The sequence below is a fragment of the Globicephala melas genome, chromosome 18, assembly GCF_963455315.2.
Source record: "Globicephala melas chromosome 18, mGloMel1.2, whole genome shotgun sequence".
Taxonomy (NCBI): Eukaryota; Metazoa; Chordata; class Mammalia; order Artiodactyla; family Delphinidae; genus Globicephala; species Globicephala melas.
In genome coordinates, this window is record NC_083331.1 from 49,395,322 (window position 1) to 49,416,385 (window position 21,064).

Sequence of the window (21,064 nt, forward strand, 5' to 3'; positions counted from 1 at the left end):
TTAGTGAGTGTTTTGCTGATAACAGTCTGGTATAAAGTGGTCTTTGAAAAGTTTAGGTCATGTGGTTTCTTGGCCAGAATTGGAGCTGAGATGTGAAGTTTTAGAGAAACTTGTTGCTTAGATTGGTGGGAAATCTCCTCCAGTGAGAGGATTTAAATAAAGCTGTGAACCAAACAGTAAAGGGTATGAAGATAATTCCCATTGATATATTAAGTTAATATATTTCATAACAAAAGAAATGGGTTTTTTTGAAATTTGCCAGGTTGGCACTTATTGAGGGTGTATTCGGTTGGTAGGTATTTTATTCCACAACATATGCCCTTTGAAAGCTTTGTATCAAGGGCTTCTTTGGAGGCTACAGGTGGTAGGACGGGTTTGACGGCAGTGTTTGTGCGGTGTGTACTTTTGGCGCGCTGCTCCGCCCTTAACTTGCTCAGGGGAGTAATTATAACTTCACAGGAAGCATCTCACCCAAGAGCCTCACACTTGGCCCTGTTGCTTCTTAGCTTCTTTCCAACAAGATGGCTGCTCAGCACGCAGGGACACATGGCTGGAAGATGCAGTGGCCTCGACTACAGTGTGTAGTCTTTTTTCTTTTTTTACTTTTCTTTTTGAAGATATCAAATATTTTCAAATATCATTTGTGGGCTGTGAAGTAGATATGGCAAATACTTCTTTCCCTTTGAAAATCAGTAACTTAATAGAAGTGTGTAGAGTGAGATGGGTCCAGGATCAAACCCCAGATGAAATCTGATGTACGTCTTAGGTTATTTCAAGTGGTACTGATTTTATTCAACTGCATTAGGAAAATATGGAAAGGGACAAGGAAGAGGGAAGAAAACAAGTTTTTACAGAAGGCAAGGTGTGGCCGTTTGACGACATAGTGATTACTCCTGTTTGTGTTGACTTTTGATAACTCAGTGGGAAACACGTGGTCTCTATTTAGTTCCTGTGAATCACAGCCTCATTACATAAAATGTATCACACCTCAAATAGCTTGCTAATGAGTGAGGTTGAAAATTATTGAAAATCACAATGAGTAATTGTTAGATTAGAACTACCAAACAATTTTTCTTTCAAAATTCTGGAATTTCTTTTAGCGTACTGAATTCTTCAAATACAGATGCATTCACATTTTAAAGTATGATTTCATTTTTTTGAACAAAACAGCCTTCACTCTATTTTGAGGTCCTTTCTAGATCTCTATAATTGTTTTTTTTTTTTTTTTTTTACAGTTTCCAGGATATGGAAGGTAGTCTAGTGGAGTTTTATAATGTAACTCAGTTTCTTCCTTTTAAGTAAAAGATGTTACTTCTGGCAACATGGACTTTCTCTTTGCTAAGATGAAACTTTTATTTTCATTCTACAGAGGGATAGTAATAGCTAATTGTGCTAACATTTGTGAATGCTTTTTCTGAATCAGGCAAGTGCTGAGGGCTTCATATGCAGTATCCCATTTAATACTCTGTGCAGCCCTGTGACGTAGGTACTACATCTCTGTTGCATCCCTGAGAAAACAAAGAGGTTAAGCACCCTGTCCAGGGTTATAGGTAGGAAATAGTGGGGCAAGGATTCACAGGCTCTAGAGCCCCACCCTGGCCTCACCTGGCCATGGTAGGTGCTGTGCTGTGTGTTGCTGTGTGTTTCTTAAGGAACGTGGCCCAGGCAGCTGCTATAGACTGAAAATCCCTGCTATGAATTTATGTTCTCTTTTTAGTTTAAAACTCTTGGGAAAACTTTTTTGTTTTAATTTCTTAGGAGAGGTCTTAGATGAGTTTATATTTATATGGATATATAAATTGCTAATTAAAAATTTTAATTTTTAATTAATCAGATGGTTTTCCTTGTTGAGCTTGAGGTAGATAGTATATACAGTATATATATAGTATATACAGTATGAACTGATAGTATATACAGTATGAACATTTTGTAATGTTCATGAAAATGTCAAGAGAAATGCTGAAACCATTAACAGATGAGTTTTCATTTTATTAGCATTTAGAATGCCACTTTATCACACACACACACACACACACATACACACACACAGTCATTATGTGTTAAGACACAAGTCTGTTTTTTTTCAGGAACATTGAAAAAAAGTTAATTCAACATTTTTTATTTACAGAGTTACCTTTTTAATACCCTTAACAGTGGAGGATTATTTTTGAAGGCACATTGCATGGTAAAATACATTAATTTAAATTAAAAAAGTCTAAACACAGATGGAAGACAACTTAATTTTTTTTTTTTAGTTTAGAAACACTTTGTGTCTGATGCATTTGAAACATTCTCTTACTGAGTGCTTGTAAAATGCTGTAGGTTTTTGGTATCTGTTCCATGTGGATGATTCTATAACTTTCTAGAAAGTTAAACTTTCTGAACCTCAACCTTCGTACTAGTGAAAGGGGGAATAATAAGGATTATTAAACTTGAGGATGTGTGCATTTCATAGATGAGAAAAATTACCTACATGAAAACTGGTGTCCTTCTCTTCCTTTATCCTTTAAATGTAGGAGACACAGGAAATTGACCTAAATCTGATGAACTATAAATTAAATATATAAAAATATAAATTAATATATTTTTAAAAATATATATTAATATATTTTATAATTAATATATTTTTAAAAACATTCAAAAGAAGTCAAAACATTCTTTTGAATGTTTTTAAAAATATATTAATTTATATATCTATTGCACAAGAAACACCTGTGGTTACTACAGAATATACATAAGCAAAAAAATACTAAAATCAGCTATAATTCTACCACTTAGAAATAATTACTGTTAATATGGTTATTCTATATTTATTTATATAATGCATACTTATATATGCATATTTATATAATGCATAGAGTTATAGAAATTGGGATCATACTCCATGTACTTTTTGACAAATTGCTTTATAATTAATATGTTCAGTGTTCTCTACAAGTGATAAATCTACTTTTCTGACATGAATTGTAATTTCATGAAGTTTTCTGTTTTATGGTTATATTATAATTTATCTGATTTCTTATTGTTGAGCATTCAGGGTGTTTTAAGTTGTTGCTATTATGTGTAATGCTGTGAAGCAGTTCTTCTACTGATGTCTCTGAGTTCTTGTCCTGTTGACTTAATATAAATTCCTAGATCTGCACATAGTGTGCCCAAGAGAATGTGTGTTTAAGGTGTCAGACACGGGCTTCCCTGGTGGCGCAGTGGTTGAGAGTCCGCCTGCCGATGCAGGGGACACGGGTTCGTGCCCCGGTCCGGGAAGATCCCACATGCCACGGAGCGGCTGGGCCCGTGAGCCATGGCCGCTGAGCCTGCGCGTCCGGAGCCTGTGCTCCGCAACGGGAGAGGCCACAACAGTGAGAGGCCCGCGTACCGAAAAAAAAAAAAAAAGAGAGATGTCAGACACATTTTACAAATTGCCTTCAGCAATGGTAGTGTCATTTTATATTATCTTTAATAGTGTACAGAGCATGCCAGATTCCCATGTCTTCAAAATATAGACTCTCATTTAAGAATCTGTTTAGTTTTACATTCTGTCTTTGTAAATACAGTATAAATGGAGTCTGGTCTTATATCATCATTATTTAGATTTTGATAAGTGTATATGTACAAGAGTGCATTCATATTTTGACATATGGAGGGAGGTGGTCTGAAATCCGCTACATACGATGATTTTGCCTTTCTGTAGTCTTTTTGGAGAAATGAACCATTCTGGATAGTTGGGTTTTCTAAATATCTATCTCTATTCCATTATTTCTACTTTGTTAATATTCTGAATCTAACTCAGCTTTTTTGTCTATATGGTGCAGAGGTATTCTTTTTTTTTAACTTAAAAAAATATTTATTTATTTTTGGCTGTGTTGAGTCTTCGTTGCTGCACGTGGGCTTTCTCTAGTTGCAGCGAGCGGGGGCTACTCTTCGTTGCTGTGGGCAGGCTTCTCATTGCGGTGGCTTCTGTTGCAGAGCATGGGCTCTAGGCACACGGGCTTAAGTAGTCGTGGCACACAGGCTCAGTAGTTGTGGCTCATGGGCTCTAGAGCGCAGGCTCAGTAGTTGTGGCGCCTGGGCTTAGTTGCTCCACGGCATGTGCAACTAAGCAGCCCTTAGTTGCTCCAGGGCTCTAACCCATGTCCCCTGCATTGGCAGGTCGATTCTCAACCACTGCGCCACCAGGGAAGCCCCCAGAGGTATTCTTTTGAGGGCTAATTCTTGTGATGTGTTGTCAGCATGTTACTTGAAGGTTGATGTGTGTATTGAGGTTAAGCATATACCTCTGCGAGCTACCCTCAGGTACCTGATTGCACTGCATCTTGGCCATTATAAGCTAATAAGTCGGTGATATTTACCCTGTTTCAGATGAGCAGACTGGGGTTCATGGAAGCTATTCAACTTGCTTAAGGTCACACAGCTACTAGATAATGAAAGTGGGATTTGAATATATTTTTGTCTGACTTGCGCCCTTTCTCCTTCCATTTTGTCACTTGCTACACTGCCTCTCAACTGGCCCATCCAGTGCTGTTGACTGTCACTCTTTACTGCTCTCCATGTGTCTGTGGGGTCACAGCCCTTCTTCCTTCTAACTCACTGCTTCTAATCTACCTTGATTTGGGAACATAATCCCTAGATTGTTTCAGTGGTGGGTAATTGAGTATTGGTGGCTCTGAGTGGCTTTCCTAATGACTAGAGAGAATGGGCTTTGACATCTGCTTTGGCCGTTCCTGGGACTTTCTCGTGCTTTTTAGCTTTGGGTAGGAGTTCCCAGATAAATGAGATGCTACTGTGTTTTCACTAGCTGGGATTAGTGCTCACCTTGAGTTTGTTTTGGATTTATTTCGGGAAAATTCAAGAGAGTTTGTGCTGCATCGGTTACCTGGGATAATACATGGGCCACTCAAGGTTACCCCTGAAGGAATATACCATTCCATTTGGATGTTTTACTGAACTCTTAAACTCTGTGTTTTACTTACGTGGCTGTGAGCTCCTTGCATTTTTTTTTTAGATCTACACCCAGTATCCAAGTAAGTGCACGTAACGGAGACACTCAGCAGATGTTTAATTCATGCAGCAACATAGCCCTTCTGTAGATTAATGACCTTTGTAGGAAAGGATCTGCTACTTCTTCCTGCTTTTGAGTGTGTCACCTCCTGACACAGGTTCCTGTCCCTGTTTATAGAACCAGCTTATGAGAAACCAACTTTAATTCTAGAAATAGCCATTGTTTTGTCAGTGACCCATTATTATGTGTACCTGTGGCACTGTTGGGTGTTGTGGAAAAGATGCAGAAGACATACAGGGGCTCTAGGTGGACGGTAAAGGTCACAGTGATGAGTAAGGACAGCAGCTTTGTAGCTCACCTAGGGTTTAAGATTAGTGACTTCCCAGTCAGGTTTCCGAGATCAGATTTCTACCTGAAGTGGCAGGTGGAGCAAGGCCTCTGCTTATGGGTGGTGGGTCCATCTCTAGGGCGGCTGCTGTCCCAGCTGTTGTGGTACACCTGTCCACACCCTTGGCTGGGGACTCAGTCCCAGGGTATTCCTGGAGCACCTTTTCCCTACATGGCCTCCATTTTCTCTGCTACTCTTGTCCCTATGGAATCCACTTTCCTCCCAACCACTCCACCGTCAGAAGACAGAGGAAGACAGAACTGGTAGACATTTTTTCAGCAGTTTCACTAAGAACATTGGTGGCGGTAATGGTAGATGGGCTGTTCATATGTAAAAGCCTTAAGTGGGGAATTGTCTGTTTAGAGTGTGTACCATCTTCCCTCTCTGTCTTTTCTCTCTCAATGTCAGGATTTAATCTTTTTCTTCCTATTGCAGTAAATAGCTCTTTACACAAATCAGGGCCATTTCATGAATATGTTTAGGGAGAGTCATGCCCTCTGCTATTTAGCTTTGTAATGAAACTTGAGGAATTTAAGGGTGGAATTGAAATTAATGATGTGCGTATACAGTTGGTATTTCAAGTTTATATCTTAATCTGGTTTTATTTACTCTTAGTAGAGTAGATTGCCCATAGGGCTTCTTTTTTAAATAGAAAATATGCTCGAAATGAAGCTTCTAACTTTTGTTTACCCTCCATAAAATGGTTGCATCATAGAAACCACTTGTTGTGGGTTTTTCTGTTTAGATTTGTTCATACTAAAATGGTTAACCTTTCTCTTTATAACGTAGAACAGTGCATAGAATTTCCTGTATGGAACAACTTTTGGTGATACATGCACGTTCTCCAAGTATGATATTAGAGGCATGTTAATTAATCTGATACTGGATTTGACTTGTGTATAATCCCTGATTTAGAGAAAACTAATACCCAAATATGTCTTTCAGGCAGTGACAGAGAAGAATTTTGAGACAAAGGATTTTCGAGCCTCCCTGGAGAATGGCGTTCTGTTGTGTGAGTAAGTATTTAAAGCATTAAAAAAATAATTCAAAAGCAAAGGGGCGTGTGTGTGCGTGTGCGCGTGCGCGTGCCTGTTATGAGGTGTCTTCATCCACCCCCACCCCACATGGCCACCATAGTCACTGATATGTCTTCTTGGTAACCAGTGAGATTTGATCCCTGCAAATTGACACCCTGACAGTACCAGACAGTAGGAAGGGGTTATCGGTCTCTGTATCTAAAGATAACATTGGTGAAATATATATTATTTTAAATTAGTAAACAAGAAAGATTCTGTTATTGATTGATGGGCCAGTAGGGGTGGGTGGTTGAGAAGCAAGCCCTATCGCATAGCACCAGCTCTCACTTGCTGTGGAAATTCTAATGTATGGAGTTGCCTGGTGTATAAGTTAATATAAAGCTTGTTTCCTTCGTCAGTAAACAGTGATGATTGTAGAACAAATTTAGGCTGCAGCAAATATTTCTTTGAACCTTTAAGTGGAGTCATTACATTACCACAATCAATTTGAGTCACAGGCCAGCCGTTCATTCAATTAATATGATATTGCTGAGAATCACATCTGAGGCTTTGGTTATCCTAAGTCAGATAGGCTTGTGCCACGATTGATGGTGTGGGACCTACAGTGTATGTTTAGTGTGATGTTTTGTTCCCCACTGGATGCAGAGTACAGTTAGCCGGGTGGTGACCTTCGGGGGTGAGGGGCAGACAGTCTATGGAACAGAAGAATGCAGTCCTGGGTGAGGGTCCAGGTTGCAGACGTGAGCAAATAAGAATGTACTTGTGTATGTACCCACATTTTTGAAACCACTTAAGTATTCCAATCTAGACACTTATCACATAAGTATTTATGGAATCTGTCCACAAGCAACCACTGGGAGTGTATGTGCTCATACTTAGATGATTTTGATTATCCTTTTAAAGGAAGGTTGTTTGCAGCAAAGATCCGGAGTCAGAGGGCTTAGGTTTGATTGCTTGCTTCATACTTTTGGACATTTGAGCAAGTGACTTAACATCTGAGCCTTATTTTCTCATCTGTAAAGTGGAGATCAGGGTATCTGATCAGCCTAATTCACAAAGGTGCAAAGTTCTATAATACGTATATTAAGGTTTCCATAAACTATCAAACTTTGTATGAATACAAGTTGTTGCTAGGAAGACGGCCATGAAGATAAGTCTTTATCTCATCAGTTCTGTTGATGGGTGTTCACACTTCTTTGTCTTAGAGCAGTGTTATTAAGTCGAATCATATGAAGTGTTGATATTCAACTACGTGTGACCTACAGAAATGTCAATTTCATGTGATTCTACCAATATGTAGTAGGACAGGCATATGAATAAGGGTCACAAGTAAAGTTTAAGGGATGTTTCTTGTCCTTTTCTGATGCCACGTTCAGAGTTGTTGTTGCCAAATAGTGTTTAAACTAATATTAGTAGGTCACGTGGCTAGCTCAATTGGTCACTGATAGGCAATTATCTTGGTTTGCAAATCATATGTTTTATATAGTCTAATGTGTTCAGAAGATGGGGGGAAAAATGGTTGTTAGACACATGTGATCTGAAAAGAACCTTAGCTATGAGTGTAGACTATTTAGAGCTTTGATGCAAATAACTTTGATGTCAGTTTTAAGTCCCATAAGTCAGGATAGGAGTTAGGTGGGCTTCTGTAGGCAGTGGGCCTGTGGAGCACAGAGTTGTTTTTGGACATATGAAAGCATGCAACCCAAATAGGTGATCTTTTTAAGAACTCACTTAGTGGTTACATAGTTCCAGTGATGAACTATTACTCAAAATAGTTGTAGGGATCCCCCTTTTGGGGACATAGCCTCCATAACTAGGTCATTAAACATACTTGAGAGTGACACTTAGTGTTTTATTTAAAACGCAATTTATGCAGCAGCCTAAATTACTTGAGATGATTTCCAAAAACTATATCCAACCCGAGTATATTGTTACCAGGAGGATATTCAGAGTTGATAAAAGACTGTTTTGATCACAGGCAGTACTGTTAGATTAAATATTATAAGTTCTACCTTAATGGTCACAGCAAACATTTAGATGCATGTTTAGAGATATATTAGTTTTTTCTAAATGTCATTTAAATTCACAACTTCCAGAAGCTCATTCTTAGATTGTTTCCTTATTGAAATAACACCAATTTGGGGTTTTGTGCATTACCAGCTAAGTCTAATCAATCTATTTAGTACCCAGTATTCTTTATTTTTAGTTTTTAAATTTATTTATCTTTGGCTGTGTTGGGTCTTTGTCCGCTGCGCGCGGACTTTCTCTAGTTGGGGTGAGTGGCGGCTACTCTTCGTTGCGGTGCGCGGGCTTCTCGTTGCAGAGCACAGGCTCTAGGCGCATGGGCTTCAGTAGCTGTGGCATGCAGGCTCAGTAGTTGTGGTTCACAGGCTCTAAAGCTCAGGCTCAGTAGTTGTGGCGCACGGGCTTAGTTGCTCCGCAGCATGTGGGATCTTCCCGGACCAGGGCTTGAACCCATGTCCTCTGCATTGGCAGGCGAATTCTTAACCACTGCACCACCAGGGAAGTCCACCCAGTATTCTTTAAATGAATGTTTCCCAAAAGTAGTGTCAGTAAATATTAAGCTGTGGTAATCAGTAATTTTAGTTTATGATGGGATCCCAAAGTACCGCATGATGTTTGTATTAAAAAAATTTCTTAATGGTGAATTGCATTATTTTTAGCCACTGGTTAATGAAGGCATTTTAATCTAATAGATGTAGTGTTGGAAAAAAGTCCAGGTAACTATATTCTGTGTAAATTTATAGCTAAAGAAAAGCCTAGCTGGTTGGTCTACAAAATGATTAAGCATCATTGTTTGATCACATATGCCTGAGTAGTTATTATGTCTAAGAGGAAAGCAAAACCTGCTGTTCAGAAGCCTGGTATTGTAAACCCTGACTTTTAAATTAGTGGTAAATATAGTAAGCTGTCTGTCTTCGAGAATATCTTGCCCATCTGAGGTCTCAAGTTTTAGCTGAATTATGACTTAAAAATAAATTCAGATTTTATAATATTCTATAGGAAAAGGCTGACTTCTCTTTGGTTCACTGCCATAAAAATGACCAATTCTTGTGAAATATAGGGTCTGCTTATTGCCTTTTAAAAATCTCTAGGCATCCTAGTTCATTATCACCATTAAACAGTTTTCTTATTATTTTATTTAGTAATTTCAGCAGTCTTTTATGCTTTAGTAGAAGTTTATCCTTTTTGAACTGGCATTCTGGAATATCAAAGTCAAGAGTTGGAGGAAATGAGCTCATTATAGCTTTTCCCAACTGGCACTGTACTGACATTTCAGATAGTTTAAATTGGGTGTAAACTCTGCACTGAGGTTTCAGACAAGATACACATCTGAATAATGAGGGTAGTTATGTGCATTTATTGCCTTTTAATCTGAAGTTAGTATCTGCTGTAAATCATTTTAGTATCATTTAGTTTGATTGACTGTGGGATCCAATCAGTTGAGGGCTAAAGAATACTCCCCCAGTTAAAGTCTGTTATAGTAATTATTTTACTGTATACCTTAGACATGCAGTCTCTCTTGGCTTTATTAAACAGTGAAATGTGAACGAAATCTAATTTGGTTTTTTTTTCTAATTAGTAAAAGGATTGACAGGAGTCTATAAGGTGATTTCAACTCCTGGTTATAATTTTCTATGAATTTTATTAATAGTATTCATTCATCTGTCTCCTATCTTCAGTGTTTATTAGGGTTCCTGAAGACTCCCTTACTATATATTTAAAAATATAAGAGATTTGCCACTACATAAGTATCTGCAGTCCTCTCTTGCTCTGTGGTTCTGCAGAATTATATCTCTTTAAATATATTTAGTTGGAGCATATCCAGCTAGTGATTAGTAATTTCATAGTTACTCATCTTATGATAGCAATCTTGGAAATATTTAAATGGAAACATTGTTTATTATCTTTATGAAGTAAGAAGATGTATTTGAGGGTAATCTTATTGGGTGTGTCTCTGGTTAGTCAGTCAGTACTTCCCATCCCTGGAATAATGCCAAGTCTTTGCTCTGTCCCAAGTCAGCCATGCAGACGTTTATGCCTTTTTGAACTCACAGCTCACATTTTTGAGGAAACTCTTCTCACACTGGCACCAGGCCTTCCTTTCCATGGCTTGCAGCTTGGAAAGAGTGGAGCAAATAAACATTCACCTACTGGTTTGAGAAAACCTGTTTCTATTTATATCTGCTATGTGAATACTATACTGTCTTCCTGAAACGACTGTAGTATTTTGTTAAAGGTGCATTCAAAAAAAGAAAAAAATTATTAAAAAATACTCCTGTTAATTTACTATGGGATACTCGAGTGATTGTTTTAAGACATCAGACAAGATAGAGACCTTGCCACTTCTCATTCATGCGAGAGGGCTCTGTCCTTTGTTAGAGTTGGAGACTTTCACACACTGAGTGACAGCGACATCAGTGGATTCTTGGGGCTTCTATGCAGAGCTCCGTGTAAAGCTCAGAGGTCCTTCTGTAAGGATGAAGGCTTTTTTCTTAGAGCTCTTACTGGTTTTGAATTTCCTGAGGACAGGTGCGTTCATACAGCTCACCAGCACTATCAATTGACCCTGATCCCATATTATAGCCATTTAAAATTTAAGTAATAAGAACTATTTTTCTTCACTTAAAGTGGTACAGACCTTGAAGTTTCTATATTATTTGATAATCCAGTAGTTTGCAAAGATGCACGTGTTCAAGTTCATAAAGATAATTAAAATTTTTAAAACTGCTTTCTCTTCATGGCAGTGTTTTATGGTTGCCATCTGTATGCTGTCTTTTTAACCTTCACAGTCAATTTTTTCTGTAATTTTATATCCACATATAGCAAAACGTCATTTTTTTTAAAAGTAGTTTTTCAAGTTGAAGGTCAGCTTGGCAAACATCAATTAAAAAATTCACTTCTGTAATGGTAGTCATGTTATACAGACTCATTGCAAATTTTGCAGAGGTTTTTTTTACATTGTGGCCTCAGACTTGAAGGTAGAAAGCTTTGGTCCTGTCTCGTGAACTTGCTGGTACCATCTACAGGGCTTTCTCATCCTAAATATAAATTACTGAGAGGAGGGCACACAACATTTCAGTGCTAGGGTCTCTGAGGAAAAAAAAATGAGAATGGTGTTCTACTAAAAATAAATAGGAGTAATGTATGTGCTAAATGTGTGTAATATAAACAATTTATATTAAAGTTGATCAGAAAAAAGTTATTTTTGAAGTAGTTTCTTGATGTCATGAAGGCTCTCAGGTAGGTAATGGAAAACCACGTGTTGGCCAGGAAATGGTGAACGTATAGGAATTCTAGTCAGTGCAACGAGAAGTATTAAGAAAGGGAAATGAATATTGCAAAAAGGACAAATATATAATGATATCACATCAATTAAAAGTAGAGTAATTGCCTTATATGAGAGACTTAATCTCTAGAATTTTTACTTACCAACAATCATCAGTCAGAAAGTCAGATGAGATCTAAGGGATAAAAGGCAATAGTGAAAAAGTTTAGAACACAGTTTACTGTTTACTTTAGAGAAATGTGTGAGACATATTTTGTATGTTGAAATGTAATGGTAAACTATACGCCTTAAGAAATGGAATGAAAAACTGTATTTCCAATAGTTGTCAATTTGTTTATACTTTTAAGCCAATACCCATGTTAAATCTAGTCAGACTTTTCTTAGAATAAATAGGATTTTAACATTCATAGGGAAGAATAAACAGGTGAGAAGAGGAAAAATCCTAAAATTAAAAATTTCTGTGGAATGATACTGTCTCAATATTAGAACAAATGACAGACTTGAGAAAGCACAGTAATTAAAAAATTATGGATTGCTTTATAAATGTACATATTAATGTAATTGGAAGGTCCAAAATACATTCTTATGCATAGGAAGTTGTGATAAAGGACAGATGAGAGAATGGAGAAGAGATGAGTCACTCGATTATTTGTATTGGGGTACATAATTGGCTAAGAAAATTAATTTACAAACTCAGCATATACCACAACTCAACGTCAAAAAAACAAACAACCGGGCTTCCCTGGTGGTGCAGTGGTTGAGAGTCCGCCTGCCGATGCAGGGGACACGGGTTCGTGCCCCGGTCCAGGAAGATCCCACATGCCGTGGAGCGGCTGGGCCCGTGAGCCATGGCCGCTGAGCCTGAGCGTCCGGAGCCTGCGCTCCGCAACGGGAGAGGCCACAACAGTGAGAGGCCCGCGTACCGCAAAAAAACAAAACAAACGAACAAATGAAAACAAAAACCTGATAAAAAAATGAACAAAGGACCTGAATAGACATTTTTCCAAAGAAGACACGCAGATGGCCAATAGACACATGCTTAACATCGCTAATCATCAGCGAAATGCAAATCAAAATCTCAGTGAGATACTATCTCACACCTGTCAGAATGACTATTATCAAAAAGACAACAAATAAAAAGCGTTGGCGAGGATGTGGAGAAAAGGGAACCCTCGTGCACTGTTGGGGGGAACGTAAATTGGTGCAGCCACTATGGAGAACAGTATGGAGCTTCCTCTAAAAATTAAGAATAGAATTACCATTTAATCCAGCAATTCCACTTCTGGTTATTTTCCCCAAGAAAACGAAAACACTAATTCAAAAAGATATGTGCACCCCTAAGTTCATTGCATCATTATTTACAGTAGCCAAGATATGGAAGCAACCTAAGCACCCATTAAGAGATGAAGGGATGAAGAGGAGGTGGTATATATGCGCAGTAGAATATGACTCTGCCATAAAAAGAACGAAATCTTGCCATTTGTGACAACATAGGTGGAATTCGAGGGTATTATGCTAAGCGAAATGTCAGACAGAGAAAGACAAATACCATGACTCACTTAAATATGGAATCTAAAAACGAAAACAAGTGAACACATACAAAAAAACCGGAAACACAGTCATAGAGAACAAATAGGTGGTTGCCAGAGCGGGGGGATGGGGAATAAGTGAAATAGATGAGAGAGATTAAGAGGTACAAACTTCAGTTATAAAATAAGTGAATCACGGGAGTATAGTCAATAATATTGTGATATCTTTGTATGGTGACAGGTGGTAACTAGATTTATCATGGTGATCATTTTGTAATGTATAGAAATATTGGATCACTATGTTATGTACCTGGAACTAACATAGTGTTGTAGGTCAATTATGCTTCAGTAAAAAAAAACCAAACCCAAACCTTACGTATACTAGAATATAGCCTGGATTAAAATAATAAAAAACTGAGAAAATAAAATAGAAGAATTAAAAAAAATTTGGAGGCAGTTTAAGATTCTAAGCTTTGAAGGAATAGAAAAGACCCAGAAAAAATAGACTTGAAGTTTTATGAAATAGATAACTCTGGCAAATAACATTCTGGGAAAAATATTTTATGCAGAATTGGCTTAAATATTATCTAGAGTTCAAATAAACTGGTAAGGTACACGTTTGAAAATCTCAATAGACAAATGAGCAAAGGATGTGACCAAATACTTCACAAACGAAGAAATACTACTGGAAATAAATAGTAAAATCTCTACCTTCAATAGTAAGAAATAATTATGTTAAAATCAGATATGATTTTTAAATTGAACTAGTAAATAATTTAAAATCTGTTAAAAAAATTGATGGCCGTATTATGGCAAAGTAGTCTATGATATTCTCAAAATGACCAGTTGAGTATAAGCTGGTACAGTGCTGAACAGCAATTTGGCAGTATCTATCAAGTAATTATATGCTAGTTTATTTATTAATATAAACATATTTATTTATCATAAAGGTTATAAGACTTTCCCCAATAATTCTTTTGTTTTGGACTCTAAGAAAAGACTACAGAATGGGAAAAAGGTATGCATAAAGCCTCTTCATAGTGGAAAATATTAAAAAGAGCTTAACTATCTAACATGTGATACATAAAACATTGGTAAAATTTTTTATATCCTTTTCAAGCAGTGCTTATAAAGGCTGCAGCACTAGGGAGATCACGCAGTAGGGCTGACAGGCAGAGGGAAACAGTGTCGCTGTTTTATCATACCATGAGGTAGACACAGGAATGACACCAGCTGATGCAAAAGTAAATTGGTTCATATTGCCAGGTTCCTTTCCAGACAAGTACCAAGAGCTTGTCACTGATGGTTTTATTTCTAGAAATAGAATATAAGAAATGATAAGGAGCATGGTCAAAGATATACACACAGACATGCATCCAAGCATTTTTACAGTGGCAAAAGTTGGGAAGAACCTAAGTTCGACTGTGAGAATCCTCTGATTTATATGAAGGGATGGAGCAGAAGTTGCGATGTTACTTAATAGTAAAGAGCAGAACCAGGACAGGAAACCAGAGTCCTCCTGCTAACACGTATGGCTATCGATGTTGTATTGGGAAATGTCCTGTTACTCAGCAAGATCCATTAGTGCCATAATTGTTGATGTTGCCTAGAATAAGAGGACTCTGCTGTCAGACCACTTGAGCTTTGCTGGACTCACTGGAGGATGCTTCAGGCGTAACAGTGAAGCTAAACAGAAAGTCCTATCATCATGAAATGATGATTATCAATACATTGGTACTGACTTGTTGCCGCTTCACTTACTTTCCCATCTTAGCATGTCTTGTTAACCATTTATTTGTGTTGTATCCTAATTCAGCAGTATTCAAGATTACTGCCACAGGAATTCTAGAAATCAAACTTATATGAATTTTACTACCAGTCTTTAAAAATATTAATACTGAAGTAATCATAAAATTCTGTATTGAATTTTTTTTTTTTAGAAGATGTTGGGGGGTAGGAGTTTATTAATTAATTAATTAAGTTTTGCTGTGTTGCATCTTCGTTTCTGTGCGAGGGCTTTCTCTAGTTGTGGCAAGCGGGGGGCCACTCTTCATCGCCGTGCGCGGGCCTCTCACTATGGCGGCCTCTCTTGTTGCGGAGCACAGGCTCCAGACACGCAGGCTCAGTAGTTGTGGCTCACGGGCCTAGTTGCTCCGCGGCATGTGGGATCCTCCCAGACCAGGGCTCGAACCTGTGTCTCCTGCATTAGCAGGCAGATTCTGAACCACTGCGCCACCAGGGAAGCCCCTTGAATGCTTTTAAACTTTAAAATTTTAAATTACATATGCTTATTACTTTATCCATGGATGTGTGGTCACTACTCAAGATGGTTTTTATTTTTAAAATATTACAACTTATGAATTTAGCTGTAGATAATTAATTAAAAATATTAGTAAAACATGTACTTATGATAACCACCCTAAATTAATATATCTGGTAGAGAGCTTACTCTCTCTTTTTTCAAAAAATATTTATTTACTTATTATTTATTTATTTATTTAGGCTGCGCCGGGTCTTTGTTGTGGCCCTTGGGATCTTTGTTGGGCATGCGGGCTTCTTAGTTGCGGCATGCACGCGGGATCTAGTTCCCCGACCAGGCATCGAACCTGGGTCCCCTGCGTTGGAAGCGTGGAGTATTACCCACTGGACCACCAGGGAGGTCCCTAGAGAGCTTACTCTCTTGATCAGCATTTGACAATCAAGAGAGAACACTGAAGATTGACTTGTTTGGTAACAAAAAATGACAAAGGGGAATAGCACAAAATCATGTCTAGCATTTGAGTGAAACTAAAAAAGTTCTTCTAAATTTATTTCTACAAAGAAGATAGAGATTTTGAATCATTCACAGAAAAATTTCTGCGTTAGAAGTTAGTGGGTTTATAAAATATTTGATATGCCAGATCCTTCGATAAGTGCTAGGAGATGTGTTTGGAATGAGAGAACATCCTTGCACTTAGCACCTTCACTGGCTGGTTGCTCTGTGGCTGGTCCCAGTGCAGTGCTCTGTCTTTACTTGACATCTGTTTGTTGAGCAGAGTCTGCATCTCGAAGAAACCTAGACAAATGATTGTGTCGAGTAACAGATAAAACAAGGCATTGCTCCTTAATTTGTAAGGAAATGTGTAATATCTTTAGTATATCTTTTAAACAAATATTTAGCTTACTGATAGGAAAAGTTTGACTAATGTGGGGATATATGTTTAGAAAATGCAGCCGAAAGAAAGATATTAAAAATATGTATGTGTGAATGACTAACCAAATACTTATAGGTGAAAAAGTTCACTCTCATTGCATTGATATACTCTTTGATGTCAGTCTTTGTGGTACATTTGGAAAAAATCTTTGGAAATAGGAAGTCAAAAGATGTCTCTCGATTTTCTATGTCTGCTGAAGAGCTTTCTGATAAAGGGGAAATGAGATTTGGCATTTGGAACTAGTTCCTGGAGACCAAGAGACAGAGCATCACATTCTAGTTCTCATTAAAGCCTTTTATAACTGAGCCAGACGCCATATTGAGCTCTATGTGCAGTTTTCTTGGAGTGTTGCCTCTGACTTATATTTAAAGTCAGGTCACATTCACTGGTGATGAGATTTCTGAACAGAGACAACTTCCTAGCATCTGTTATGTAACTCAACTCCCTTGGAGGGAGGGGCAATACATTTTGGGGAGGAGAAGAAGAGGAAATAGATAAAACTGGAGGAAAGAGATGAAGGAGAGGGGTTGTAGTCCTTTTTGCGGGGGTGCTCTACCATGGGAGATAGCAAGTGACTAGGTGTTTCCTGTTCTGGTTTTCATCTTACTAAAAGAGCACACCCCTGGTATGCTAGCAAAGCACATGGCCATGAGGGAAAGCTTGGGGGAGTCGAGGTATGATTCTATATAGGATTAGAGGGGTGGGGCAAAGGGATGCAGGCAGACAAAGTGGTCCCTTGACTGCCTCTAGTTCCTTGTGTACAGAGGTATCTGGAAAGTTAGCATGTTATATGGTTCTTAAATAGAGCCAGTGACCTGAAGCCAGTGTTGCCTTTAGGAATTCCACATGTATAATTGAAGAATGCTTATTATGCAAAGAAGTTCCATTTGTAAAAGAGAGTAGTATCTCTCTTGTGTGGCACTTGTATTTTATTTGACCTAAGACTATGCCCTATTCCTTTAGATAGACTTAAATTTCACAGAATTTTAGATTTTATGAAACCTGTTTTTCTCCCCAGAAGAAACATCCTAGTCTTTCTTTAATTGTATCTGAAAATAATTACTCATGATTCATAATCAGATTGGATGTTCACTATTTGCCAAAACTATATGAGCATTTTCTCCATATTCTAGTGCTTAGAACTGATACCATTTTAACAGTTGACAAAATAAAACAGCATTTTCCTCTAGTCACACTGCTTTTTTTAGAGGGTAGTTTGCATGTTATCCAGAGTGTTGTTGTTCCTTGTGGTTATTTCCATGTTTGTACACATACGAGGAGGTTCAGGAATGGATGCCAATCCATTGGGTGTATGTTGCTTCTAAGTAATAGCTCTGAAACTTTCTGATGAGGGAGGAGTCCATTAACTCACTATTCGGAGATGTCATTTATCTGTGCTGTTTGCTTTACCTCTATCCCTTGCCTCCTTTGGCTGACTTAATTGAGAGTAGGCTGTGTTATTATCCATTCCAGAAACTGTATTAAAAAAAAATTCTCGGGCTTCCCTGGTGGCGCAGTGGTTGAGAGTCTGCCTGCCGATGCAGGGGACACGGGTTCGTGCCTTGGCCCGGGAAGATCCCACATGCCGCGGAGCGGCTGGGCTTGTGAGCCATGGCCACTGAGCCTGCGCGTCCGGAGGCTGTGCTCCGCAGCGGGAGAGGCCACAACAGTGAGAGGCCCAAGTACCGCAAAAAAAAAAAAAAAAAAAAATTCTCTATTACTAACGCTGTAATACAAAAATGGTAAGCGAAGTAAACAGATAAATTGAATGATCTGGCCAAAGTTACCGGTGACTCAAGTGGGTGGAGGCGGAATTTATGACACACTTCCTTTAATAAGGACAACTGATGTCAGATTTCCCTGACATTTTATAAGATGCCCCAGCTCATATTGATGTCTAACTTTTTTTTTTTTTTGCGGTACGCGGGCCCCTCCCGCTGCGGAGCACAGGCTCCGGACGCGCAGGCTCACGGGCCCAGGCGCTCCGCGGCATGTGGGATCCTCCCGGACCGGGGCATGAACCCGTGTCCCCTGCATCGGCAGGCGGACTCTCAACCACTGCGCCACCAGGGAAACCCCTATGTCTAACTTTTAATATCACAGAAAGATTACATTTTAAGGTTCAAGTTCCGTAGGAAAGTCACTGTCAAACTAGTGGTCAACAACTGCTATGAATTTCTTGGTTGACGCTATGTTAGAATTATGTTTCTGTTAAGTAATGTTTCAGTTATTTGTACTATGCGTTGCAAGAAGCCACCAGTAATAGAATTCAAGAAATACTTGCTTAATAGGGAACAACTAGAACAATTAAATTGGAAATGTCATTTCTTATAAACCTGCTCAATTCTTTGCTAGCTCTTCAGCTAGTGATTAAAGAAAAGTATTGTGACCATGAGGGAGAAAGCCTTCCTTCCTACGTGATTTTCAGTGCACAAATAAGAAATTAGGAGTCAAAGAGTAACAGTTCTTGGAAATGCTTAAAGTCGAGGGGTGGTTCTGTCATCTATGTTATCTAAAGATCTTTGTGTGAAGAAACTATGAAAACAGAAAAACAGCTTTTGTTCACCAGACTAAATCTTCATAAGCCACTGTTTGGTAATTTTGAATCCTGTTAACAACATTCTGAAGCTTATTAAGTTGAGACTTTTGTCTTCTTTATTTTTAGCACACTCAAGTGTATATATAAATCTCTGGAATGTTGAAGGAGTGACATTCCACAAGTGTCAGATTTTTTTTTTTTTTCTGTTGCCCATTGTGAAGGGGAGACCAGTAAATTAAGAATGTTTGATTCTTTCTCCTATATTTGCTTTCCTTTTGGAACTCTGTTACAGAATAAAGAATTGTTTTTTTTGTGGAAGCATTACTGAATAGGAAAATCATTGTTTCAAATTATAGTTTTCTGGCAGTGATTAATGATTAATTAATGAGGCTAGCTTTACTAGAAAAACATTATTATAATATTAAATTTCTACATGGCTTGGCACTGTTATCAGTGCACAGCAACAAAAATATAGAATTCACCATAATCTAGATTTAGAACCAAAAATTGTACTCTTAAGTTTCAGGTGTCAAAGCTGGGCTCTAAAAGTGTTTTAGAATCTAGAGACTTACAAATATCCTTGCAGATTCTGTAATAACAACATAAACTTTTGTTCAGTGTTAGATTCTGAAGTGACTGTTAGCCTATTTTGGGGAGTTCTGGTGCATTTAAATTTTTACCCAGTCATTCCGCAGTGATAACAAAGCAATCATAGAGTTGAATGAGTTACCAATGGGAAATAGTTGTTATTTGGATGAGTTCCACTGCACCCTTTACATATGGCAAAGAAAAAAATATGGTTTGAATCTACCTTTTTAAAACATGGATCAGTTTGAGAAAAAAAAATCAGTAAAAATGATTAAGAAAAAAGTATTCTTAGGTTGAAGAGAACTATATTACAATGAAAGAGATTCTTAAACTAACTGTTGAAACAGAATCAAATATTACCTTACTTTAACAAATGTGGAACTATTTTTAAAGGACATGTCTTTGAATGTAGAAGTGTGTCTGTATGTTCTAAGAGGCCCGTGTCACTGTTGTTGGCATTGCTGGTCTCTGTTTCTTGACTTATTTTCTTAGTTGTTTGCTTTCTGTTGTGCTCTTGGACCTGAAGAAAATATTGGGGTGGATGAATGACATGTATGATTTTTGAGGATGTTAAAAAGAACACTAAACTAATATTGGCATTCTTGTAACTGCATACGTTGTTTCTTTATTTACTTTCAGTTTGATTAATAAGCTTAAACCTGGTGTCATTAAGAAGATAAATAGACTGTCCACACCAATAGCAGGTTTGGTAAGTAATAAATTATCTTCAAAATTATACTTGTTTCTGAAATGTAAAAAGATGGGCATAAACACGTTCTCTTATCTGGAATTATCATAGATATTAGGTTTGGGGTCTTTTTTTCTCAAGAAAAGTATTTCTTGTGAGCTTGTCCTTTTATCTTTAGTTCCTCCTTCTGTTTCCATTCTGCCTGGAGGCTTTTATTCTATTTATTTAATTTTTTGTTTGTTTTGCTTCTTGTGCCCTCAAACTGCCTATATCCCCCCTTTTGGCCCATTTCTTCCACAAATTGCATTTGTTTAGGATCACGGTCTTTCCGAAACTCAGTCCTCCGTGTATTGGTTGCTAGTTGACCACAGTTTATGGAAACTGGCCAAAGCTGATGAGTTGTTACATTTCAGGTGCTTCGTGCTTATACATTGCCCTTGCTCAGCATGCAGGTTTTGGAGTGTATTTGCAACATACTTAAGACCTGTCACCTCTTTTGGTTTCCTACCAACATCCTGTGTGATGTTGGGCAAGTCTCTGTCTTCTACTTTGCCTCAGTAACCTTTTCCATAAGATGACTATGGATGACTCTCTAGATTCATTCTAGCTTTAAATCCGGAGTTTTGTGTATGAAAAACACCCCATACTATCATTATATAGATTCTCTGCTGTATCAAGACCCTAGAGAGATCAATAATAATGTAGGACCATATCTTTGGAAATAAATAATTTATAATTACAAATGATGGATAATTTTCAAAATGTTAGCATTCCCGGGGCTTCCCTGGTGGCGT

At 37.9% G+C, this 21,064-nt stretch overlaps 1 protein-coding gene across 12 annotated transcripts in view; it reads left to right on the top strand.

Annotated features, from left to right (window-relative positions):
* Nucleotides 1–21,064, top strand: part of LMO7 (LIM domain 7) — a 202,207-nt gene that overhangs the window by 60,424 nt on the left and 120,719 nt on the right. For all 12 annotated transcript variants that reach the window (XM_060287878.2, XM_060287887.2, XM_060287889.2 and 9 more), the window contains 2 exons: nucleotides 6,330–6,400; nucleotides 20,222–20,291. In XM_060287878.2, the coding sequence (XP_060143861.1) occupies nucleotides 6,330–6,400; nucleotides 20,222–20,291 (141 nt within the window). The remainder of the gene's footprint in view (nucleotides 1–6,329; nucleotides 6,401–20,221; nucleotides 20,292–21,064) is intronic.